Source organism: Anser anser (assembly GCF_964211835.1).
Source record: "Anser anser genome assembly, chromosome: 2".
NCBI classification, from domain to species: Eukaryota; Metazoa; Chordata; class Aves; order Anseriformes; family Anatidae; genus Anser; species Anser anser.
Window position 1 is genome coordinate 93,793,842 of NC_139721.1, and position 25,937 is coordinate 93,819,778.

Consider the following 25,937-nt stretch of genomic DNA (forward strand, 5'->3'; position numbering starts at 1 on the left):
GAAGTGTTTAGAAGGAACAAAGAAGGGTGATTCAGGAGACACCTTGCTGTCTCGGGTTGCTTGTTCTCCAGTCGTTAAGACATGGAAGTTGCTGAGTTTTTGCTGTTGCCGGGCAGTTATTTGACCAACGAATAGTTAGTGGAAAAATACTGCTGTAGAGCGAATGGCATAAGAAGGGAGCCTGTCCTCAATAAGAGCGAGTTGAAGTTATATCATCAATAAAGAAGTATCAGTTACTGATCCTAAAAGAACCCTGGGGTCCGTGTGGTCGTTATGCCACAAATGGCACCCGAACGGGGACGTGAAGAAGATTACGACACGAATATCCTATGCAGACACTAAAATGCAGATTTTGCTTTTTGCTGGTGTGTACCCTCTCTAGCCAATTAGTGCTATGTTAGAAAAACTCTGGTTTTAGTTTCCAGCTCCAGTAGATCTGAAATGGTGCAATCTTGGAGGAGACTTCTGCTTTTGGAAGTCAAGCTTTCTAGAGGACAGAAATGGATCATAGATCTTCATGATCTGATTTTTAATGCTGTTCTCTTCAAGCATAGAGTGTCACAAGTGTTTTGTTTTCTTATGCACCTACTGTTTAGGTAGCAAAAGAATCTGTGCAGCCTGTTGAAGCAGAGAGTTTAGACTGATCTAGGGATGGTTTTATTGAAAACTTATGCATCTGTAATAGTTGTGCTAGTTTACATTTTACTCTATATAAATTATTTTGTAGTTTCAATAGTGGGAGACTTTCAGAAAAGGTTGAGGTAAAATTACTGTTCTTTGGAGAGCAGGCAGGGCACAAAGGAAATAGAAATGGGAATTGGTTAAACGCTTAGCTTTCTAATGAGCTTTAACACCCTCCCACCCCCTTCCCGCAGTGCATGCATTCGTGCATTTCTTATTTCATTATTTCATATTTCATTATATGAAATCTTATCATCTTATTTCATATTTCATATTTCATTATTTCAGAGGTACACGTATAGGTCTCAGGTTGGAGTTAGTAAATTTCTGTCATATTAATTTTTAATTTACCATCTGATTTTGTTTGCCAGAATTTTTGCGGACAGTGAAAACAAAACATCAGGATCCCCGTGCTTAAGATATAACTAGGTTTTTAAGCATTAACTTGAACATATTCAAAACATGCAGTATTGCTTTGGCCATGTTGTTGAAGTTTAAAGGTCAAAGGTCCTTTAGTATAGCTTTAATTAAAAGGTTGTTTCTAATAATGATTTATAAGTCTCTGTTTTCCAGAAATTCAGAATGCTTATTCCAGAAATTATTGCTTAAAATAATGCTTATTTCCAGAAATTCAGAATGCTGTTATCACTCCTATTTTCATCATAGTTTTCTTTTCAATATAAGTTGATCATAATTCCTCAAATATGGGTTTATGGCTGTTGTGAATACTGCCAAGATAATAGTGGTGCTCCCTGAAATTTCTCTGGTCCGGTACCAGTGCTTTATTTTAAATGTGAGTTCTTAAAATGTAAAATGTACCACTGTCGGATTGGAGAGAACATAATAATAGTTTTCTAGGAACTGAATTAAGACAGACTGTTCAAAGAAATATTTGTTATATTCTAGAAAAAATAACAACAGATCTAAAGGAATGGGATTGGGTGCCGGAGTTATTGCTTCAAAATTTGGTTTTTGTTTTCTTGTGCATAATGTACGAAACTGACTTGTAGTGTGATGCTTTGGTGTTCATCATGGATTTTTGTATAGTCTGATCGTTTCAAGTTACAGCCAAAGATTACAAATGTGAAGATTTCTCCTTTAGGAGCCTGGTTGGCTTCATGCTTAATAATAACTGCTGCATTGCAAGTATTTATTGTTGGTTCTGCAGTGTGAAGAAAAGGGTATGCCTTGGTTGTTCAAGTAACAGAGGTTACTGGAACATATATTGGATATGAGGATATATTGGATATGGATATTGAACATGTGATATAAGATATTGGAAGAGGCAGAAGTCTAAAATTGTTTCCATTGCTGAGGAATTTGTGTCAAAATACAGCATATAAGCCAAAATAAATTCCCATCTGATGCAGAAATTAAACCTTAACTAGAAATATGTACCAGTCTTTGCGTATATTAGCTGCTTACCGTGTACAGCTGTGATTTCAGAAGCATGGCAAGGTAAGTATGGAGGGTTTTCTAGCCATTACACCAGTATTTGCCAAAGTTCTGATATCTGAAGCACCTCCTTATGGATTAAAATTTGTAGCAGCACCACAGATGTGTATCTGAGCAAAAGTCTACATGTAGTTGTTGGGACAGGCACACTACACACTGTGTGTAGACTTTTCAGGATCTCTTCTGTCAAGCTAAGAGTGGATGGGCAGAAGGCACAGACTTGTATGTCATGCTCCTGGTATGTTAGTGGGCTATAGCATATATTTTCTTTTTTTTACTTTATGACTCCTGAAAATAACCTTATTGTGCTGTTGCTCAGCTTAAGGTTTCTTTTAAAAGGCAAACATATCCCATGAACGTGATGTAATCTGGTTTGTTCTCTGCAGTAGTAACATCCCTTCTCAGTGCTCCTGCATCCTGGATGTGTTCTTTCTAAAGGAATTCCATAGCTATTGTTCTTTGCACGTGAGCTTGAGAAATAACTGGTTTTGTTAACAGGAGAATTTTGTCCAAGAATTTGTGAGGCTTCCTTACTTGTTTGCCCTTTGAAACATTATTTTGAAAATGCAGCAAAAATGTTACTTAATTTTTCAATTAAAAATAAATAAATAAATAAAAAGCCACAGTCCAGACCTTTTATTTTTACTTAAAAATTAGATGTAGATAGTACTGCCTACAGTATAAAGGGCATACCTTTATTCAAGTGAGGAGAGCAACTGTGATGAATTCAGCTTGTCATTTGAAAAAAAAAAAAAAAAAGGAAACAGTAAGTGTTCTCTTATTATCTGATGGCATGATGGTGATATTAGGTTTGTGTCCCATTTTGGAATGTTGTTTTCTTGCTTTTTTATACTAGTAGATTTTTTATTTTTATTTTTGGACGGATATAAAGTTACATGGTTCTATGTATAGACTTGTCTGGTGGAGGGTACCGAGTTCTTGCACGCTTCCTGGACCACTTACTAGTATGTTGTGACATGGACTGTAGCCTGTAGTTTTATGGAAAGCAAACTAGTGTAAAGTACTATAATGAATTTACCCTTCTCTTCCTTGTAGCACAATGGCTGACAGTAAAGCAAAGTCGACCAAACCTGCAAATAAGACTCCTCCAAAATCTCCTTCTGATCCAGCAAAGGACCGAGCAGCAAAAAGGTTATCCTGTGATTCAAACAGCTCCCATGAGGGAGCTGTGGCAGGAGACTTGAGTGCTCTGGAAGAGGCCTTTAGAAAGTTTGCCATACATGGTGATACAAGAGCCACAGGAAGAGAAATGCATGGGAAGAACTGGTCAAAACTGTGCAAGGACTGTCATGTAATAGATGGGAAGAATGTGACAGTCACAGATGTTGACATTGTCTTCAGTAAAATCAAGTAAGTTCCTTTTTGCCATTGTTTCTTTGTCTCTCCAATATATTTTGTAGATACCATCTAAATTTATCTTCTGTTGCTCAAAGACCTTGTAAGCCACTATGCCTTTGTCCCGATTGATATCTTTCAATGTTCCTTTGTGAAACTGTTGCTTTTAGCTTGTGCCCTGCTATATTAAACTGACAGGTGTTACTGTTGTTACGGAGTGCAAAGAGGTACGATATAATCAAGATGGATGCAGGTTATTCCAGGAAACTTTTTTTTGACTGCAGTAAATGCTGTGAATAGTTTCCTGAAGAATATCTGGAAGAAGTCAGGATGTAGTCTTGCATCTTGCCAAAAGTCAGCCTCAAAGGACTGAGACTAAGGTGGGATATATACTAAGCCATCGTTCTATACGCAGTCCTGATGTCCAGTGCAACACCTGCTCAAGTTTCAAGTGTAGGGTACTGGCCACACCAAACTGATGGCAAATTTGTGATGCACTGGCTGTGAGTAGTTGATTAGGATTATTTCAGTGGTCCCAGTTTATTCTTGTTGAGAAATTGGAGCTTTACTGAAAGTTTTTCTCCAAATTGATCAAGCAGTGCTTGATTCAGAAACTGCTAAAATCAAAGGGAGGAGGACATTCAACTATTCCAATATATTCTGTATGAAATGCCAAATGATTTTTTGTTCTCACTTTGTATCTCCCTTTCCCTTTTTGTGTGAATTGGTTCATTTTATTCTTCCCCCGTCCTAATATGAGATCTGATAACCTTGTCTTATCTGTTTTTTGTTACCACAATGACTATTTAAATTCTCCCACACCTCATTGCATTTAGGGATGTGTATTAAAGAAGATCCCTTTACCGTACTTGTAGCTTGTGGCAACTTTTATTTAGTTTGTGCTCTCCACTGTCGTGGTGTAATGCTGGAGAGAGGGCATGCAAACTGAGTTGCTTAAAAGAATAATTGGGAACACTTGCTAGAAGCCCTGACCGTTCAGAGTGCATCAAAGCACAAAGTCAGAGAATAAAAGGCCCTTGGTCTTTGCAGGTTGTTCAGTGTAATATGCACAGCTAGCATGACATTACTTATTATATTTTTCTTATTTTCTTTCTTTAATGAAGGGTCTTATGTGGGTAATTGAAAACACTATATATTGGAATACACCAACCTTCTCATTCTCGTATTAGTCCACTTTTTCTTTGAGTCCCTGTGTGTATTTTCTGGAAGCTACATGTACTATCAGTGAACTAGCTTATTTGAAATGGATGTTGAGATTTGAGGGTTGTTTATTTCTTTCTTGACCCATGATGGATGATGATGGCATTTATTTTCAAGTTTTCTTTTGCTTTCACCAGCTTAAAAATTTCTCTTTCACTGCAGAAAATAAATCTTCGTTCTACTTTCTTAAACTGATGTCTGGGCAAGTTAGTGATAGTGTAACTCTATGATAGGTGGTAAAAAAATAATTGTGCAAGATTAGCTGATTTAAAGAAGTATTAATTTTGATGTCTGCTGGGGTAGAATGAATCCAGTTCAATTCTGTAGGAGTGAATTGTGAGGTGGTAGGGACCTGAGGGTGAAGGGTAATCTCAGTGTATCCCTTTGCCATTGTTCAGATTTCTCTGCTTAGCTCAGGGGTTCTTGTCTCTGCCTCTGTGCGATATGCCTTTTCAGCAGTTTTTCAGAACTTTCTTCAATGATCACTGTGAAGAGCTGACATTTCTGTCAGAAGAAATATACTGTCTTTTCCTCTCTCCATCCAGTATTTAGTAGTTAGAAAATAAAAATGCTTTTTCATTTACCTTAATTCTTTATTAATTACTTGTTCTTTCCCTATATGTACACTTACATGTATCAAGTAACTTATATAGTGTTTTTTTTAATGAATATTGCATTAGTGATGGATGGGGAAGCTGACAATATCTGAGATTTGCTATATTTGTTAGGATCATCTCTTTTTTGTTCTTTTTTAAAATTTTTGTTCTCAAGAGCATATGTCGTCAATCCTTTCTTGAGACCATTTTTTTCCCCATATAGTATTTTAAGTTTTAAAAAGGAAAGATTTAATGGCTTTAGTTGCTCAAGCATTGATTAATATGCTGTAACTTAGAAGGCCTGTGACTATAAGCTGAGTATACAGGGTTTCTTGAGAATGCTCAGACAACTACTTTTCCTTTCTTACTCTTTGGCTTCATGTTTAACCCTAAGGTAAAGGATTTTTGGAGTTTATGTTGTAAGCAGGCCTTTTTTGATAAACTCCTTACTTCCATTTTACAAGGTTCTTTTCCACAGCAGAGTACTAGGGTGTTGGTTTTTTTGCTGTTGTTGTTTTCCTTTTGATATTTTTTGACCACACGTCAAAAAATGGTTTTTTTTAACCATCCATGTTAAATGAAGAGCATTAAACACTGTAAAAGAATTTCCAACACCCCAGAAAGGACAGAGTACTGCTTCCCTGCCACATTAAGATTTATGCTTATAGGTATCTGAAGGTTTTGTGTTTCACTGCTTTTAGGTTTGTTAGCTACGCTGCGTCTGCCAAGATAGACTTTGACTTAGGATTTTTATAGCCAACTGTAGTGCTTCAGTGAAATGGTGATGGTGGATCTTGGAAGTTGTAGTCTGGCCAGAGAACGCATTCCATAGATGAGAAGAAATGTTTTGTTATACTGAATTCCTATCTAGCATATGATAGAACTTCCAAACAGGTTTTCTGTTGTGTCTTAGACTGGGAAACCAGTGCATTTAGCAGGGCTTATTTTCTAGCCAGCTATAGCTGTAGTGCATGACAGTGACGCATTTTCTTTGAATACTACAAAATAATTAATCTAGTAGAATTGTTCTTTGGATTTATGAAGTACTGTGTCTATGTATAAAGCCCATGTTTGTCATCTTGCTAACTTCCCCAGGCTTAATGTACTGTTCTGCTGGCAAAGTAATTGGTAGGAACAATGTGTTTCTGATAGCCAGGGTAAAGATTATTTCTGGAAATTAGTAACTGATATGTTTACGTAAGAGTTCCTGAAAGATGTTTTATTCACTAATTGGTAACTTTCTCTGCTGCAGGAGAGATCAGTTCAGTCCTGAGAAGTAAGGAACATTTTAGCAGACTCAATACCCTGTTCCCCACTACCCACAAAATAGGTGAAGAAAACTTCTGAAAGTTATGACTAGTCTGTGGTATTTCTGCAAATCTGTGACTGAGCGTCTGTCTTTCAGAACTTAGTTCAATTAAGGTTAAGATTATATTGTTATAAAGGTTGAGGAAATTCTAATTAACCTTTGTAACAAGTAAGGAAATAAGTGTAGAGTGCTGTTTTCCCTCTGCATGAGCATGTCAGGTCAGAATAAGGTATAATTTGTGTATTTATCTTCCATAAAAGGTCCACCAGAGGCCTTCATATAAACGCAACATTTGTATATACTTTAGGATAAGAAAAAGGAATGGTCTGGTGCAAAGAATGCAGAATAGTAAACATGAAAGAATTTCTAGAAATGTTTGGTAAGAAGTCAACTGGGTGTGTTGTTTTTTTTTTTTCCTTCCCCCTAAGTATTTTTGTTTAACAGTAATTTCTATGTTCTTAAGGATCTCAAAAATCCTTCCAGTTTGATGAATTTTAATATAAATTGCTGTGTTTAAAATTGCTTTCGATATATATCTTTTATATCTCCTTCTGCATTTCTGCTTTTTTTTTGTTTTCTATTTTAAAAACTTTCTATTGTCAGCTTATAAAATACAAGAAATATTAAGCAGCAGTGAATTTTGCAGTGGAATTACTTGAAACGAAAAGCCAAAGCCCACTTTGGAGAGTCACCACATGGAAGAATATTTATAAATTGCATTTGTAGAGTTCAGAAGGAAAACACCTACATCTATGTCGAATATTTGGACTGTATTAGTACAGCTGGGGTAATTGCTGTTTTTTAACCCGACAAGCAGCTAAGCATCACACAGCCTTTCACTTACTTCCCCCTTGCAGTGGGCTGGTGGACAGAATCGGGGGGAAAAAAGGTAAAACTCCTGCGTTGAGATAAAAACAGTGTAATAGGACAGAGAAGGAAGGGAAAATAATAACAACAATAATAAAAGAATATACAAAACAAGTGATAGGAAACAAGTAATACACAATTTAACCGCTCACCACCCTGACCAACCACTCCCTGAACAGTGGCAGCCCTCCTCCCTGGCCAACTCCCCCTATTTTTATTGTTCCACATGATGTCATATGGTATGGAATATCCCTTTGGCCAGTTTGCATCAGCTGTCCTGGCTGTGTCCTCTCCCTGCTTCTTGTGCACCCCCAGCTTCATTGCTGGCAGGGAGGTGTGAGAAGCTGTGAAGTCCTTGAGTGTAAGAACTGCTTTGCAACAAGTAAAACTTCAGCATGTTATCAGCATTATTCTCATCCTAATGCAAACCACAGCACCATACCAGCAACTAGGAAGAAAATTAACTATTGTCCTGGTTTTGGCTGGAATGGAAATTGCCTTTTCTATAAGAACTGGAAAACTAGATTATTATTATTATTAAGGTTATAAAAACGTATAATAAAGATATCTCATTGTAGAACAGTATTACCTTTCTGTGCATGTTAAACATGCAAAAGCGGAAGAAGTTGTGAGGAGTGAATTACAAAGTTTTTTTGTGTATAACGGGATGAAATATAAATGCAGCAACATGAATTTGCATAAATGTAAATACAACTGTGCAGTAAGCTTTTCTCACTGTGTTTTATAGTTTTGTAGTCAAAACTTGAGTTGTTGGACTCTTTCCTCATATGTACATTTGACTGCATAAAACACCAATATTATGGTTGCAGGCTACATTTTAATTTCAAAGCTATCTTCTTGCTTATGCAAAAGTCTTTTTTGCTGTTTTGTATCAGAATAGTCTTTTTAAATGGCAAAAATGAAGTAACCCCTCCTCTGAGAAACCTGCTCATTAAGAAAAAAAGCATTAAAATATAGCAAGTAATCTTTTTAAAGGTCTCTAACTTCACTGTCATACATGAACACAAGGATAACTCACATTCATGTTCTATTAGAAGGAAACATTTTACAAATAACTGGATGTGAAAATTTAATGACAGGACCAAAAATAATATTTCACCCTTTTTGTAATGATAACTTCAATTTCCCTATAGATCAGGCTTCTGCAACAATGTATTATAAGTATCTTAGTAGTATTAGCTCACTCCAAGCATTCATTTTTCCACATACTATCTGAACTTTACGTAGAAATCTGTCCTTTGTACTTGGCATATTTGGAGTGATAATGTGATCTAGGTATACTGAACTTGGAGACACAAATCGCAGATGTACAGTAACATTTAGAAACGGATGTTTTTCATGGGAATGGTAATTTCACAATTATCCTTATAGTAGATGAAACTAATCCTGCTTTCTTGGAAAAAATCTTCATTAATTGACCTTTTCTTTTATGCTTCTGTTCCAGAGTTGCAAAAGTTTGTAGTCCATGCTTCTTGTGGTGTGCTTGCAATATGAGTTTAGTGAACCTTGGAGAAAACCTAGGAGAAAACAAGTTCATTGATGACACAGAAAAATCCTGCATTTGGTATGAACAACAACATGTGTCTGCACTCTTGTTAATCCAGCAAGACAGTGAGACACAACACAACAATCTAGGATTTATTTTATTGTGGTTTATTTTCTTTTATTTTATTTTATTTATTTTAAGGAAAGCAGAATATCCAAGAAGAATAGATGTTACTGATCTCTGACAAGCATTCTGGCATATTGCTTTAGGAACTTAAATTTCTTTGTTTGTTGGTGTCAACAACTGCTCTGGGGAGTTTGGTATGTTAGCTATGCCATACACATATTCCACTTGTTGGATGTAGTTAATATGGTAATAGCTATTATATAAATGCCTCTGCTCTTATTTTAGAAGTGTTACCACTCAGCACTGCAAAAAATGGTTTAAGCACCGCAATAAAACTACTAATTCTATGACACTATTAGATAGAAAAATCAAAATATTTCTGTTTATACTGGCACGTTACTATGGTCACAGGCAGGCCTGAGTGACGTCATTCCTTGGATCCTTTGTGAGCATTTATTTAGGTAGATGTCTCCATGGCAACATTTGTTTGTTTTGATGTTACTATGTGTTAAATCCTAAACAATTTTTTTTTCAGTTCTGTACTGGATTGTTATTGAAGGTTGGTTAATCTACAGAAGCTTTACAAATATACCTTACTCCCCACCCTCTAAAAATATCTTAAGTGGAAGCATAATTGTCCTCTTAGATTGCATTTATAGTTTCTTAGGTTGCTTTGACATGTTTTCTTGTTGCTGAGGAAGCCATGTGTTCTAAAGTCCAGAAAACACTCCTCCATCTTTTTCAGAAAGGAAGTGTTTGTTCCCATGGAGAATCTTCACAACACATTTTATTGTGCCCTGACTTCTGAACAGTCCCATCCACATTCTATGCTTAGTACATCTTGCACAGTCAGCTGTTCAGTCTAGTTCGCATAGCCTGGATCTGTCAGGTCTCTACAGGAGTGCTTCAACCTGAGATCTGTTGGGTCTTACTCAGCAGTAGTTCACCATTGCCGCAAGACTATAGAAGAATTAATACGGATAATGTTGGCACTAAGCAGATGGCAAGATAACTATTGGTGAAAATGTGTACGTACTCCACCGTTTGTCGACTATAATATTGTTATATAGATAATATAATTAATTGTCTCTGTATTTAATGGTACTGATACTTCTTGCTTTCTTCATATATTTAAAAGAACTACTACTTGGCACACGCACTCACTCAAAACAAACGTCTCTCCTAAAGTAATTTGTATTTAACAGATTTTTGATGCCCATTTAAAAATTTATATGTAAATAGATATGAATTCGTCTTTATATGTAGATGAAGCACATTATAGTTTTAAGCTGTTTTACTGCCATACTAGAAAGATTATTTTAATACTGACGAAGAATCCACTTTGTGTCAGAAGTAGGCGGAATGGTTAACTTGTGTACTGTAAAATGCCTGCGTCAGGAAATAATTTTTAAGTTGCTACAGAATGGTATGCAGAACATTATCTGTGCTAATAAATCTCTCCCTTCCAACCAAGCTGTGAAGTAGTGCAGTTATAAGTAGAAAAATAGGTATGCTACAACAGAAAACAATCTTAACCACATCATTATATTTTGTTTGTAATTAACATTCAATTTCCTTTCTTGTCCAAGAAGCCACAAGTAATGTTGCCTTTTGCAGTTTATCCTTGAGAGGCTTCTTTTAATTTAAAAGCAAAACAGCTGTTCTGCCCCCCCACCCCAAGAGACATATATTCTGAAAATAGTGATCATTTATAAGAATCAAGAGATGGATTTGGGTTGACTTTCCATTATGCAGTCTTACTATGTGCATGGAAAATGGGTAAGTTTTGTAGACATACTATTGTATGCTGATAATGATTTTAAGAACACTCTTATGTGTGAGTATATATCACAAGAAAGTCTACAGATACACTAGAGATCTGCTGCTCCACCTGTACTGTCTCAAGTCCATGGGGTCATATTGGATCCACCCGAGGGTGATGAGGGAGCTGGCGGACATGATTGCTGAGCCACTTTCCATCATCTATCAGCAGTTGTGGTCAACTGGAGAGGTCCCGGATGAGTGGAGACTTGCTAATGTGATGCCCGTCTATAAGAAGGTTTGTAAGGAGGACCTGGGGAACTACAGGCCTGTCAGCCTGACCTGGGTGCCAGGAAAGGTGATGGAACAGGTCGTCTTGAATGCAATCACACAGCATATGCGGGACAACCAGGGATCAGGCCTAGTCAGCCTGGCTTCATGAAAAGCAAGTCCTGCCTGACCAGCCTCATCTCCTTCTATGACTATCATGACTTCATGACTACTATGACTTCTATGACTTCAGCAAAGTCTTTGACATGGTCTCCCACATTATTCTTCAGGGGAAGCTGGCAGCCCATGGTTTGGGCAGGTGTACTCTTTGCTGGGTTAAAAACTGGCTGGACAGATGGGTCCAGAGTGGCAGTGAATGGAGTGAAATGCAGCCAACGACTGGTCATGAGTGGTGTTTCTCAGCTGTCAGTGTTAGGGTACATCCTCTTTAATATCTTTATTGATGGTTTGGGTGAGGGAAGTGAATGCACCTTCAGTAAGTTTGCAGATGACACCAAGTTGTGGGTAAGTGTCAATCTACCCGAGGGTAGGAAGGCCCTGCAGAGGGACCTGAACAGTCTGGATCAATGGGCAGAGGCCAATGGGATGAGGTTCAACATGGCTAAGGGCCGGGTCCTGCACTTTGGTCACAACAACCCCATGCAATGCTACAGCTTGGGGCAGAGTGGCTGGAAAACTGTACAGAGGAAAAGGGTCTGGGGATGTTGGTTGATACTCACCTTAGCATGAGCCAGCGGTATGCCCAGGTGGCCAAGAAGGCCAACGGTATCCTGGGTTGTATCAGGAATAGCGTAACCAGCAGGATCAGGGAGGTGATCGTCCCCTTGTACTCTGCTCTGGTGAGGCCACACCTTAAATACTGTATTCAGTTTTGGGCCCCTCACTACAAGAAAGACATCAAGGCCCTAGAGCTTGTTCAGAAAAGGACAGCAAAGCTGGTAAAGGGTCTGGAACACAAGTCTTATGAGGAGCAGCTGAGGGAACTGGGGTTGTTTAGTCTAGAGAAGAGGAGGCTCAGGGGAGACCTTAGTGCTCTCTACAACTACCTGAAAGGAAGTTGTGTGGAGCTCAGGGCTGGCCTCTTCTTCCAGGTAACTAGCAATAGGACAAAAGGGAATGGCCTCAAGTTGCGCCAGGGGAGGTTTAGGTTGGAAATTAGGAGACATTTCTTCTCAGAAAGAGTAGTCAGGCATTGGAATGTGTTGCCCAGGGAGGTGGTGGAAGGTGTTGGAAGTTGGGGATGTTTAAGGAAAGGTTGGACATAGTACATAGAGATATGGTTTAGTGGGTGATGGTAGTGGTAGGGGGATGGTTGGACCAGATGATTTTGGAGGTCTATTCGAAACTTTATGATTTTATGACTAGAGGTGATTCATTTCCAGTTGATACAGAATACTGTGTGATACAATACACAGTACCATATAGCTTCATATCTTGTACAGCAGATTTATTACATTTATTACGTCTGCTAATTGTGAATGGCAAAGACTTTTTCTTGGTTTAGTGTAGAAGTAGGTCCATGCGATGAGATCCCATTTTGTGTTTTTTTTCTTTTTTTCTTCTTGTTTTTGCTAGTCAGCCATATTTTAATATGTAATTACAAATGACGGTACAATATAGCTGTTACTCACTTATAAAAACAGATACATGAAATCTGTTAGATACAAAATAAACCCATTTTACTCATTAACAAGCACACATTTACTAGACTGTTAAACATCAGTGTGGACTTGTTCCCTTGTTTTCCATGGATTGAAGTAGAACTTTAAGATGTAAGAGCTGAGGCAGCCATTGCTGCAGTAACCAGTTAACCAGAAATTTTAATAACCTGAGAGGAGTGGGCAACATGAACAGCAAAATTACAACCTTGGACTTCAGCAGAAAGGTTTCCTGACGTGTTCAGTTTCCCACAGGAAATTGCCCTGGAGGGCAAAGAGGCACAAGAGAGATGGTTGCTCTTCAAGATGGCTTCCTCAGAGCACAGGAATAGTCCATTCCAATGTGCAGGCAGCTGAGGAAGCATGGCAACTGGTCAGCATGGATGAATATGGAACTTCTGACTGAGCTCAGACACAGAAAGGAAGTGCACAGGAGGTGGAAGGAGGGAGAGGCTACGTGGAATGAATGTAGACTGCGCATGAAGGAACGTGGTGAGGAAAAACAAAGTTTGCTCTCTATTGTCTTCAGAAGGCCATGGCGACTGGGGGAGGCTCCAATGACTAGAAGAAGACAAACGTCACACACATCCTCAAGAAGGGCAAGCAGGTAACTGCATCGAGGTAACTATAGGCCAGTCAGCATAACCTCAGTCCCTATGGAGGCTGTGAAACAAATCTTTCTAAACCCACAAAGGACAAGAGGGTGATTTGGAGCAGCCAGTGTGGCAAGGCCATACTTGCTAAGGGCAAATCAACGGCTGATTGACCTTGTTGCTTTCATCACAAGAAGCAATGACTAGCACTGTGGACAAGAGGTGTAGTATACCCTGATGTCGTCGGTAAGGCACAAGGCCTTGAAGCCAGTCTCCTTATCACCAAACTGGGGAGATATGGGCTAGATAAGTGGCCCCTAAGGTGTGTGGGAAATAGGCTGGATGGTTGGGCTCAGGGATGTGATCAGTGGTGCAAAGTCCAGCTGTCAGCCAGTAACTAGTGGTGTCCCCCCAGGAAGGTGGGACAAAGTGCTCTCTCAGCAAGTTTGTGACTGATGGATGCCAAACTGGGAGGAGTGGTCAATATGCTGGAGGACAGGGGTACTGTTCAGAGGGACCTTGTCAGACTATAGAAACAGGCAAGAAACAAGCCTTGTGCAGTTGAGCAGAAGTAAATGCGAAATCCTGGATCTCAGATGGAATAACCCTATGCAACACAACAGACCAGGGTCTAATAGGCTCTGAAACAGCTCTGCAGGAAAGGATCTAGAGGTTATGATGGACAGCCAGTTGAACAAGAGTCAGCAGCAGTCCTTGCAGCGAGTGAGCTTTTGCAGCAAGGAGGGACAGATGCATCTTGGGCTGCCTGAGTAAGTGGTGTAGCCAACTGGTCCATGGAAGTGATTTTTCTCTTCTATTTGGCACTTGTGAGACTGTATCTGGAGTGTTGTGTCCAGTCTGGAGCTCCCTGATGCAAGGAATTGATTAATATGCTGGAACTGGCCCAGTGCAGGGCCACCACAATGGTCAGGGGCCTGGAGCACATGACACATGAGGAGAGGTGGAGAGAAATGGGCCTGTTCAGCTTGGAGAAAGCTAAGGGGAGATGTTATTGCACTCTATAGCCACCTGATTGGAGGATGTACAGAGTCTGACTTCATCTTTAAGTTGTTGGTTGTTGTGGTGATTTTACTCAGCTGGGCAGCTGAGCTCCACCACAACCGCTCTCTTACTCCCCCTCCTCAAAGGGAAAAGGGTAGAAAATATGATGAAAAGGGGCTCAAGGGTTGAGATAAGGACAGGGAAATCACTCAACAATTATCGTCATGGGCAAAACAGACTCAGCATAGAGAGCTTAATAAAACCTGTTACTAACAAGCTAGAGCAGTGAGAAGCAAAAGGAAAAAAAAAAAATCTTACCCCCTCTTCCACCTCTTCCCCGAGTGGTGCAAGGGAATGAGGGAATGGGGGCTGCAGTCAGTCCATAACACTTTGTCCCCGCTGCTTCTTCATGGTCACTCTCCCCCTGCTCCAACATAGGGTCCCTCCCACGGGCTGCTGTCCTTCCTGAACGGGTCCTGCACAGGCTTCCCACAGGCAGTAGCTTTTCAAGAACTGCTCCAGATATGGGTCCATACCACAGGGTCCATCCATCAGGAGCAAACCGCTCCAGCGTGGTTCCCCTGGTAGGGGGGACTCTCCACAGGCCACAGCTTCCTTCAGGTCAGATCCACCTTCTCCACTGTGGGCTCCTCCATGAGCTGCAGCATGAAAATCTGCTCCACCGTGGTACACCACGGGCTGCAGGGGGACAACCTGCTCCACCATAGTCCTCTTCACAAGCTGCAGGGGAACTTCTGCTCTGATGCCTGGAGCACCTCCTCCTCCTCCTCCTCCTTCCTCACTGACCTTATCTGCAAGGCTGTTTTTCACTCCTCTTTCCCAGCTGCTGTTGAACGGCATTTTTTTCCCTTTCTTAAAAATGCTGTCACAGAGGCACAAACAATGTTGCTTATTGGCTTGGTTCTGGGCAGCAGCGGGTCCCCTTTAGAGCCTTATCTAACACGGGGCAGCTTCTGTATTCTTCTCTCAGAGGCCACCCCTGCAGCCCTGAGCTACCAAAACCTTGCCACGTAAACCCAATACATTTGTGGTGGTTGTTTTTACACTGTGTGTACTGAAATACTGGAATAAGTTGCCCAGAGAGGTGGTAGAATCTGCATCCTTGGAAGTGTTCAGGAGTTGGCTGGAGAAGTATCTGAGCAGTATCATTAGAGCTTTGCTGTGACTGAGGGTTTGTACTGGATTCAGGCTCATATGCAAACGTTCCTTCCAAACTGAATTGTTCTGTGAATTTATTAATATGAATAAATCAGGCACTGGGCTGTGCTAGTAAGAAGTCTCATAGTGATTACCTTGTGGACACAGAATAGGCCTGAGTCTGAGCAGGTATCTTGGCTCTCCATTTTGTTGTTGCTGTTCTGTGAGATCACTTATTGTCTAAAGCATTAATTGTTCTGTAGATAAACATTTCCTATTTAGAAAAAGGAAAATCTTTGCATTCATGTCACTACTGAACTGTACAGTAGAATTTCTGGCAGTGGTCATCAGTGTCAATAGGCTGCATGTGATTATTGATTTATTGTTATTATCAATGGACTACTTTTATTTATTGCACTTGTATCTAATCTGAACATCCCTGAAAAACTGCTGCTAAAGAAAATTGTGCGTAACAATATGGTACAATGTATACAATGTATACAAATGTATGGTACAATGTAGACTGTGGCAGCAGAAAATATGTACATTATTTCGCGTTCCTGCAGAGATAATAGAAATTAACAGCTGTTCTGAAGTTAGAGGGGAAATTTTATAGAAACAAGGTATGTGTGCATGTTTGACTCATAAAATAAGGACATTAGCTAGAAGTTATCCATCTCTTAAAGCAGACGAATATACTGTTACTGTTGTAATTAGTTCATATTTAATCTGCCTATGTGCCTAAAGGTCCTAAAGGAATTAAGATGCTGTTTGCTTAGGTCTAGGGAGAATGTGATGCTTGTGACGCATGCAGAATTCAATGTAGTTTGTCATCGTCCTTCAACTTTTTTTTCTTTTCTCTCTCTCTCTTTTTTTTTTTAGGTTAATTAATATTATTTTCTAACCAGTGGGCTGACTTAGAAGAGCCCAGTCTTGTGCTTATCTAGAGCTTTAAGAGGACTATTTTGCAACTGAATTGGAACAAGTCTCATTAGAGACTGGGGAGGCGGATTCACCAAAAGCCCATCTTGGAACAAAAACAAACAAAAAAAATGGGAATCTGTGCTCTTTCATCTTCATCACCAATATGAATGTAGAGCTCTTTCTCAGAGAAGTGCTGGCACATAGATTTTGACTTCGTCGTGGTAATCAGGCTACTAGATCCCACAGTTTGTGGCTGCTTGGAGTCTTGAAATGGTTGGGAGCTGGAGCTAGAGCTAATATTACAGGGGAGGAAAAAGGGTCATTTGTAAATCCTGAGTATGCAACATATGATCCGCTCCTTAAAGCTGGGCACTACACGATCTTACATTGAGGGTGCTAGATCTGGGCCAAGCAGGTACTGTTTAACTTACTAATTTGAAATTGTTCCTGGAGGTGATGTCACAAACAAGGTACCTTCCTTAATGAATTTTGGTGCAGTTCTAGTGGGAATACTAATCAGTGGGAAGTTTGGGGTGATCTATATAGAGTTAGGACTTGTGGTGTTAGAACACCCAACTGGTGTTAACTGGGGATTATTCCTTCAAAAGTCTTCACCCTGACTTCATCAAAATGGTGTTACTACTGTCTGGCTTTATTGGAGTTAGTTACCATTTTTTTCTCTTTTTGTGTGCTAAGCAGAAGAAGCACGAATGAAATCCAAATTTTTTGTTCAAGTTTGATCTGTGTTCCTGACTTTCAGCATTTTTTTTAATGCATGTGCGTGCTTTCCCATGAATCAAAACAAAACAGCGCACACAGACGCACACAAATCAAGAAACATTTTTTTCTCCCCAGTATGCACTGCCAAACAGGCTCTGTTTTTTTCTAGAACCTCCCCCCCTCCCCCCCCACATGCACACTTTGGGGCTCAACAAACCCTCTTCTCTCAGCTTCTCACTGTGTATGCCACATGCTCCAAGCTCCTTACTATCTTAGCAGTTCTTCTCTATAGACACTGACACAAAGGGGTAAAAAGTAGCGAATTTGTACATGATCGTTTTAAATCAGTAAATCTACTGGTATAAAAACAATTCCTTTTTACTTTGTGTAGCTTTTTCTGAGACCGTGACCTGTTCTGATCTTCTCAGTGAGGTTTTAGTGTGAGCGGAGATTCAGTTGAAGGGGCGGGGCAGGGCAGGGCAGGGCATGCGTATCTTTTCTGACTCCTCTAAGAAGTTTCCACCAACTTGGAGGTCAGGTAACCACATCTTTGGGTTGGAGGCCCACAGTTAAGGAGCAATATATCATGTGATTACTTATGTACTGTTATTTTTATATATACATATATGTTTATTTATTAAGGACAGAACAATGTTCCAGGAAAATACCAGTAAAAATACACGTTTGGTGAATGAACAGGTCCTTTGTCAATAATCTTCCCTTTTATGCTTCTGGCTTGTGTTAATGAAAACAACTGAGTAAATGAAAGAATGGCCAGCCTTGGAGGCCAGAAGTCTTGGTATTTTGGAAAATACCATTGGCTGGTTCATCTGGTGTTCCCAACCAGTTTATACATTCATTATATTTACGTCTCTTGTGCAAAGTAAAACTTTTCTGATAATGATAGGTTTGAAAAAGAAGGGGTAAAAAGCCAAGTTCATGTGCATCTTCTGTGATATGCACACTTTTTGGTTAACTATATTTCCAGACAGAGAAGAGAAATGGAGGCTTCTGTGAGTTCACAGAAAGGAAAGAAGGAAGTTGCTCCAAGTGGTTTGCTGCCTCTAGAAAAATGTAAGTAGGTAGGTATAACTTAAGTTATAGGAGGTAGGTAAGTAGTAGGTATAACTTACTGCAGATAGTAAGCGGTCAAGCACTTGGAGATCAGGAGCAGAATTACTATATGGCAAGAGAGAAAATTTGTCTGTGGTACACTGTTAAAAACAAGGCGGAGTGCTTACTTGCTTTTAGATGGGAATTGTCCTCATTCAGCTCTTTGTGCAGTTCACTATATTTCTTCTTGCATTTTTCCTGCTGATGAGGGATAGTCAGCTCTTTCCCCTCCCACTTTTTTTTTTTCTTTTCCCTGTGAAATTGGTAATGAACAGCTGGGTGGCACAGAAGAAGGAGCTCCCAGCTACTGTGTTAAATTGCGTTGCCCTTTTGTCTGTTGACAGTTTAGTCTCTGGTTACAAATGTTCTGGATGTTACTAGCAAATAATTAAAAACAAACATACATTTGGTACAGATTTGAGCATGTTTTCCAAGTCCCTGATCTTTTAATGTATAGCATTAAAAGATATTCAAGCTACGGTGTTGTGTGGAAGAGCTTCGTGTAACTCTGAAAGCCTGTTTGTTAGGTGTCATTAATAAGTGCTTGTTTAATCCGAAGATGGGTAGAGGTGGAATGAAGTTTTTGATGGAAGATGCTCTGGGAAACTTTTTTACTTCACTACAAGGAAGTAATTTTTGTCTCTAAAATACACCCTAACATATGGTGGCATGCATAATGACACCCAAATTGTATTAGTCGAGAAAAGATGCTTGAATTTGTATAAATAAATAATGATTTTTTGGAAGTATTTCTCACAGTGTGCCGTTTTGTTAGGCAATTCTTGCCCCCAGTACTTCATTTGATTTACTGATTTCTAAAAAGACGCAATATGTGAGGCAGGAAGCGAATGTTACTAACTTCACCTTTGTAATTCAGGTGAAAAAATTACTGCAAATTTTTGCACGAAGCTGGTAAGTTTCTCTTTAATTCATAGAACAGCTTTAAATCAAATCTGAATCTTTGTCAGTGATTGCAAGCTGTGGAAACTATTCGCAGGTAAGTTGTTTTAGTAGTGATAGGAGCTTATTGGAAAACCATTACATTTCTTTTTTGTTGTTTTGTTTTGAATGTCTGGTATTACAGAAGACTAGTAGCTTTTCCCAGTAATTGATTCTGGACATGCTTTTTGGGAATTATTACATGTTTGGAACAGTGCTTCGTGGTACACACCTAATGAGAGTTTGCCACAGACTGTGCTGGCTCTAGAAATGGAAGCAATACAGTTATAATTGTGTGATGTTTCACTGACCTGTTTGTCCAGCCTGTTACATTGTGTCAGGTGAATGCTGCAGATTTCTTGGTGCATTAGCTGGGTGTTTTACATTGCATGCTTCGTTAGAGGGAAATGTTGATAGAAAATGAAGTACACTACATTAGTAGCACTGAGTTTTCCTCCCCGTCCTTTTGCCTCAACCTTATTTTGGTAGGAGTAGTCCTAAAGGTATGATATTTTAATCTTACACTGAAGTCTTACCTCCTTTCACATTTGTGGCACAAACTTCTCAGGATGCTTCTAAGCCTTTGATACCAAAGCTGAGGTAGAAGTCCTGTTGAATTCAGAAAATTCATGCTCCCTTCGCTGCATTGAAGCAGTTTTTCTGTCACAAACAGGCCAAGCCTGTGGAGCAGCATGACTTTCAGTGTATGCATTTTTCTTCAGCAAACTGCTATATTATATTCTGCAGAAATATTGAGGTAATGTATGTTTTTGATTGTGTGTGTGTGTGCATGTCCTTGTTGCCTTTTAACTAGAGTTCTTTTTTGTCTCAGGGATTCTATTTCTTGAGTGTATTTATGCACCTCATTATCAAAACAGAAGAAATTAAATGTTTAGCCCTTTGAAGTTCTCCTTGCTCTATAAACTGTTCTTTGATTTACCTGTTTTCTTGATGTTAGAAGAAAAAAATTGCCAGAAGTGGCAGACTTTCATAAGAAAGAAAGAGGAATCTTGTTCTCTAGTTAAGCCTGTCAGGGTTTAAAAGACTACAGTTTTCACTTCCTGTGTTTGTTCTGAGGGCTGTTATTCTTCCAGGGAAATGGAAATCTGCCGAGGACTGTCAGTAAGATTCTCTGATTGGGTCTCCTTATAGGAGAAGATTCAGGCACTTTAATTTGAGTATCCTAAGCCCAGAAAAGTTATGTATTCTCAAGAAGCCAGAGGAAACTTTTTTCTTATTATCTGCAGGTGTATGTACTTCCAAAAGCCTTCTGGAGTGTTCCTTCTACAGATATAAAAGTAGAAGACTCTAGAGATGGGTAAGCCACCATCACTTGGTGAGAAGAGTTAATCCGGTTGACGTTTCTTCTCTTTGTGTCTGCTCATATAGCAGTGCATTGTGCCATTTGTGATCATGAGCACCAGCAGCTGCAGAACAGTGGTGATGTTTGGCACCAGGCTGTGACTCTCATGACACATGACAGCACTTGCTTCGTGGCCCAGATGGGTCTTTATTCTGTGCCCTTGAGCTGCAAATATTGTTTAAAAAAAGAAAGCTAATGACTGGAGTAGTTGTGCTGTCAGTGGCTGTATTTTTAATGCTATGCAAAAGATACAACTGATAGCTTTTATATCATCATAACAATGATACTTTGTTTTTCTATCAGCTAGCAACATCTATACAGTGACACTATAACATGATAGTAGCTCATTCACTGCAACTGAGAAATTGGTATAAGAGACCAAGACTCCAATCAATAAGCACTGACCTAAGTTATATAAGATCTCCAGATATACTCATTACAATGTACCAGTTAACCCTGGATTTATCTGCATCATGATATTTGAGGTATTTGCTACTCAGCATGGGGTGTTGTTTGTTGAGCTTCTGAAGGGAACTGGCAGCACTGAGAATGGAGCATTTAGCTGACTGTGAGACCCAGAGCAGTGTGGGAGTAATATGAGAAGCTACTGAAGTGAGGATCAATAGAAGAGACAGTAGGCACTTCGTACTCATTGTCACATGCAATTTGTATTTCACAAAAAAGTGTACATTCAAGTCTGCAAGAATGAGGCTCTGTGGTATGAGATGATCAAAAGTGGTGACAACATTGTTTACCGCCCTGTCCAATCATTTCCCCTCATGTAATTGCTAGTACTGCTGCATGCCAAACTAATTTGTGGTACTAGGAGAACATAAAGAACCCTATTTTGATACTCCTTATGCTCAATCTACCATGTGTCTGTTTGGTAGTCTTGACGTTTCTTCCAAATTTAAGCTATTGACATATTCTTCCTGTGATGGATGCTGTGTGGAAGCAGATGTCGGGGGCACTTGTAAGCTAGGTGGAGATCAGTGTGCTGCTGTGGGTAAAATGAGTATACTATTCTCAGTGTGGTGTCAATGGAAAGTTTGGCAGGTTTGTGAGCAGTATGCATAGATGAACATTTACAGCTCTACACTTGTCTCTAGGAAGAAGGTTGTAAGTGGTTCCAAATACATGTTTACAGCCATCTGAAGCATACCTCTATTTCTGGTCTGTGTACTCCTGGGAATTAGGTGATGTGGTATTCTTGAAAGAGATTATAGACGAAGGAAGAAAAAAGGGAGTAATTTGGCATATCATGGGTCTTATGTTTTCTTTGTTGCTGTTTTTGTTTTTATCTCAAGTGTTTTGTAAATTAATAGATAAGAGTTTCAAGTCTAAGAAAACAATGATAGTTGGACAGGACGGAGAATGTAGGAAAAGCTGCTATGATGAAAGAAAACATATACCCTGTGATAGCTGATGTCCACTCTGTTATTATACTTATGCATATCCAAAAGTAAAGAGTTCTGGTACTTTTCAAGCATTGTATTAAAAATAGGTGTTTGACGAAAATGGTGGTGGACTGTTTGTGTTTTGAGTTTAGGTCATTTTTAGTGTAACAAACAAAATGAGTGGTGTGCATGCAAATCTGAGAATAATGACTATAATCTAATTAAAAATTTTTTGCTCCCAGTAAGCTGGTACCATTTTAAACTGAACAGTGAAACATACTCAGTTTAGTATTTCCTTGAAAGTACTAATGCATTTGCCATGTGTTCTAGCAGGCCATCATTTGTTTACATAGCCACAAATAGCATGATTGGTTTTCTCAGCTTTCATAGTAAAAATAAATAGAAATTATTTCATTAATTTTCCAGGAGAGCTGGAACTGTGGTTTTCTCTTCCAAACAGGTAGTTTTTTCTTTCATCACTTCACCTCAGATCAGAGGAATGGGAAAGCTTCACATGATGCTGAAGTTGGATGGTGTAGCTGGCAAATCTGCTGAATCAAAATGTGCAGACTTAGCTTGATCATATTTTCTGACAACAGACTGTGGCCTATTAGTTCTCTACTAGCCAAATGAAGAAAGCTTATAGAAAGGATACCGAGCAGTCAGTTACAGAAGTTGTTCGGTTTTCATCCTGCTGTGATATGAATTCTTCTTGCTGATTTAATAGTCTGGTTTTCAGTTTGACTTGCAAATCCAACTTGAATCAACACTGGCCATTTTGAATGAATGGAGTTTTCAAGGAAAACTGCTAAATATGTACTGCCCTCTTGATTTCTGCTTTATACAAAAAGGCCCTTTCTGTTTGATTTCCAAATACAAATCATTACATCTTTACGTTAGCAATATCTAGCAACTCTTGTTTTTTTATACTCAGAAAATTAGTCTTTACACATTTTTTTCCTGAATTACTATCACAGTTATGATGCTGACATTTTGCTTGAAGCCACTGATTTTACCAGTTGAAGCAAAAAGTAAGTACTTCTCCAAACTGTCACTTGCTGACAATGTGGTATCTCAGGGCAAGAATGATGTTCAGTATACTAATATCCATAACTGCAGCGTTTGGGATGAGGTTAAATTTTCTAAATTGTGGCAAGTTAATTGTGTATTTAATATTGGAATTGTTTGCTCTTATTCCAGGGTAAGATGAATAGAATCTTACTTATATAATTTTTACATACATATTTATTTAGGACATAAAAATCTTCTCAGTGAGGACCGCTGATAACTTTCCATGAAAGCCAATTCAACATCTAGTCTCTCACACTCTGCTAGCACCAGCTGTAGGGTAGATTGCTGTTTTAGAAGCAAGTCGAGTATATCCTCACAACCTGTAAAACAAAACTGCAAATTGACTCTTGCAGGAAAACAGTACAACATAAAAACAATAAATTAATACCATGCCACGTATATGTAACAATGTAAAGCTCTATGTGCTGTACAGTATATACCATAGAATTATAGAATATCTGAGTTGGAAGGGACCCACAAGGATCATCGAGTCTTAACTCCTGGGTGTCCCGTCCCCCTTCCCCCCCCCCCCCCCCCCCCCCAAAAAAAAATCAAATCGTGTCTGAGAGCATTGTCCAAGTGCTTCTTGGACTCTAGCAGGCTCAGTGCCCTGACCACTTCCCAGGGGAGCCTGGTTCCAGTGCCTGACCACCTTCTCAGTGAAGAGCCTTTTCCTGATAGCCAGCCCGAACCTCCCCTGTCGCAACTTCAGTTTGTTTCCTCCGGTCCTATTGCTGGTCACCAGAGAGAAGAGATCAGTGCCTACACCTCTGTGCTCCACCTCATGAGGAAGTTCTGCCCCTTAATTGGGTAGGAGTCTCTGATGCAGGGTGATACCTCAAGTTTTGTGTTCCCTGTTGTTTCTTTTACTACCACCTTTCTTTGGAGGTATTAGATAGCACTGTTCAAAGAACCTAATAGAATTGTATTGCAGTATCTTTCCTTCTCCCCTCACCCCCTTATCCCTTCAGCTATATTTTCGTCAAATTTTTACAAAGTCCCTGCTTGGGGTTAGTCATGCAGTATTCATATTTTCTCAGGAAACTGTCTTCTCTTCTTAATTTGGAAGTTTTCTGCATTCTATGTCTGAATTTCGTAATTTCATTCTTGAATGAAACTTGGCAAAAAAAAAAAAAATCTTCACAGGATATGTAACTACTCCCATTAGATTGCAGGATTCCAGCAGCCTGGTTAACCTATCTAAGGACCTCACTTTAGTTTGGGATTTTTTTTGGCTGTGACTTGGGGGTCTAAATACTGAACCGTTTAGCCCAAAGAGAGCTGAAAGTGAAAACTGTAAGCCATCGTAAACCATCTTGGAAATATGAATGTTTCCCTTTAGCAGAGGCTAGTACAAACCTTCGTTACTTCAAGGAAGTTTTGTGTGGTACCTTTAACCTGCCATTAAAGATAACAAAAAATGTTTTTATAAATACAACACAAAAAGGAGGACTAAGGAGAATCTCCATCCTTTACTGGAACTGGATGCGGGGGGAAACTTAGTTACAAGAGATGAAGAAAAGGCTGAGGTGCTTAATGCCGCCTTTGCCTCAGTCTTTAGCAGTAAAACCAGTTGTTCTCTGGATACCCAGTACCCTGAGCTGGTGGAAGGGGATGGGGAGCAGAAAGTGGCCCTCACTGTCCACGAGGAAATGGTTGGCGACCTGCTACAGCACTTGGATGTACTCAGGTCGATGGGGCCGGTTGGGATCCACCCGAGGGTACTGAGCGAACTGGCGGAGGAGCTGGCCAAGCCACTTTCCATCATTTATCAGCAGTCCTGGCTATCAGGGGAGGTCCTAGTTGACTGGCAGCTAGTAAACGTGACGCCCATCTACAAAAAGGGCCGGAGGGTAGACCTGGGGAACTATAGGCCTGTTAGTTTGACCTCAGTGCCAGGGAAGCTCATGGAGCAGATTATCTTGAGTGTCATCACGCGGCACTTGCACGGCAACCAGGTGATCAGGCCCAGTCAGCATGGGTTTATGAAAGGCAGGTCCTGCTTGACGAACCTGATCTCCTTCTATGACAAAGTGATGTGCTTAGTGGACGAGGGAAAGGCTGTGGATGTGGTCTAGCTTGATTTCAGTAAGGCTTTCGATGGGCTGAGGCCAACTGTATGAAGTTCAACAAGGCCAAGTGCCGGGTCCTGCACCTGGGGCACAACAACCCCAAGCAGCACTACAGGCTGGGAGATGAGTGGCTGGAAAGCTGCCTGGCAGAGAAGGACCTGGGAGTATTGGTTGATAGTCACATAAATATGATCCAGCAGTGTGCTCAGGTGGCCAAGAAGGCCAACAGTATCCTGGCCTGTATAAGAAGCAGTGTGGCCAGCAGGACTAGGGAAGTGATTGTCCCCCTGTACTCGGCTCTGGTGAGGCTGCACCTCGAGTACTGTGTTCAGTTTTGGGCCCCTTGCTACAAGAAGGACATGGAGGTGCTCGAGAGAGTCCAGAGAAGGGCAATGAAGCTGGTGAGGGGTCTGGAGAACAAGTCTTACGAGGAGCGGCTGAGGGAGCTGGAATTGTTCAGCCTGGAGAAGAGGAGGCTCAGGGGCGACCTTGTCGCTCTCTATAGGTACCTTAAAGGAGGCTGTAGTGAGGTGGGGGGTTGATCTATTCTCCCACGTGCCTGGTGACAGGACGAGGGGGAATGGGCTAAAATTGCGCCAGGGGAGGTTTAGGTTGGATATTAGGAAGAACTTCTTTACCGAAAGGGTTGTTAGGCATTGGAATGGGCTGCCCAGGGAAGTGGTTGAGTCACCATCCCTGGAGGTCTTTAAAAGATGTTTAGATGTAGAGCTTAGTGATATGGTTTAGTGGAGGACTT

At 40.0% G+C, this 25,937-nt stretch overlaps 1 protein-coding gene across 8 annotated transcripts in view; it reads left to right on the top strand.

The window, feature by feature from the left end:
- Positions 1 to 25,937, top strand: part of TPPP (tubulin polymerization promoting protein) — a 51,888-nt gene that overhangs the window by 12,948 nt on the left and 13,003 nt on the right. For 3 of the 8 annotated variants that reach the window (XM_083824275.1, XM_083824277.1, XM_083824278.1), the window contains exon 2: positions 3,193 to 3,507. In XM_083824275.1, coding sequence (XP_083680401.1) covers positions 3,197 to 3,507 — 311 coding nt within the window. In that variant the 5' untranslated portion in view covers positions 3,193 to 3,196. Of the gene's footprint in view, positions 1 to 1,041; positions 2,140 to 3,192; positions 3,508 to 8,950; positions 9,071 to 10,157; positions 20,035 to 20,524; positions 20,596 to 25,937 lie in introns of those variants that run through there. The other 5 variants (XM_083824272.1, XM_083824276.1, XM_083824273.1 and 2 more) reach the window with 5 other exon arrangements.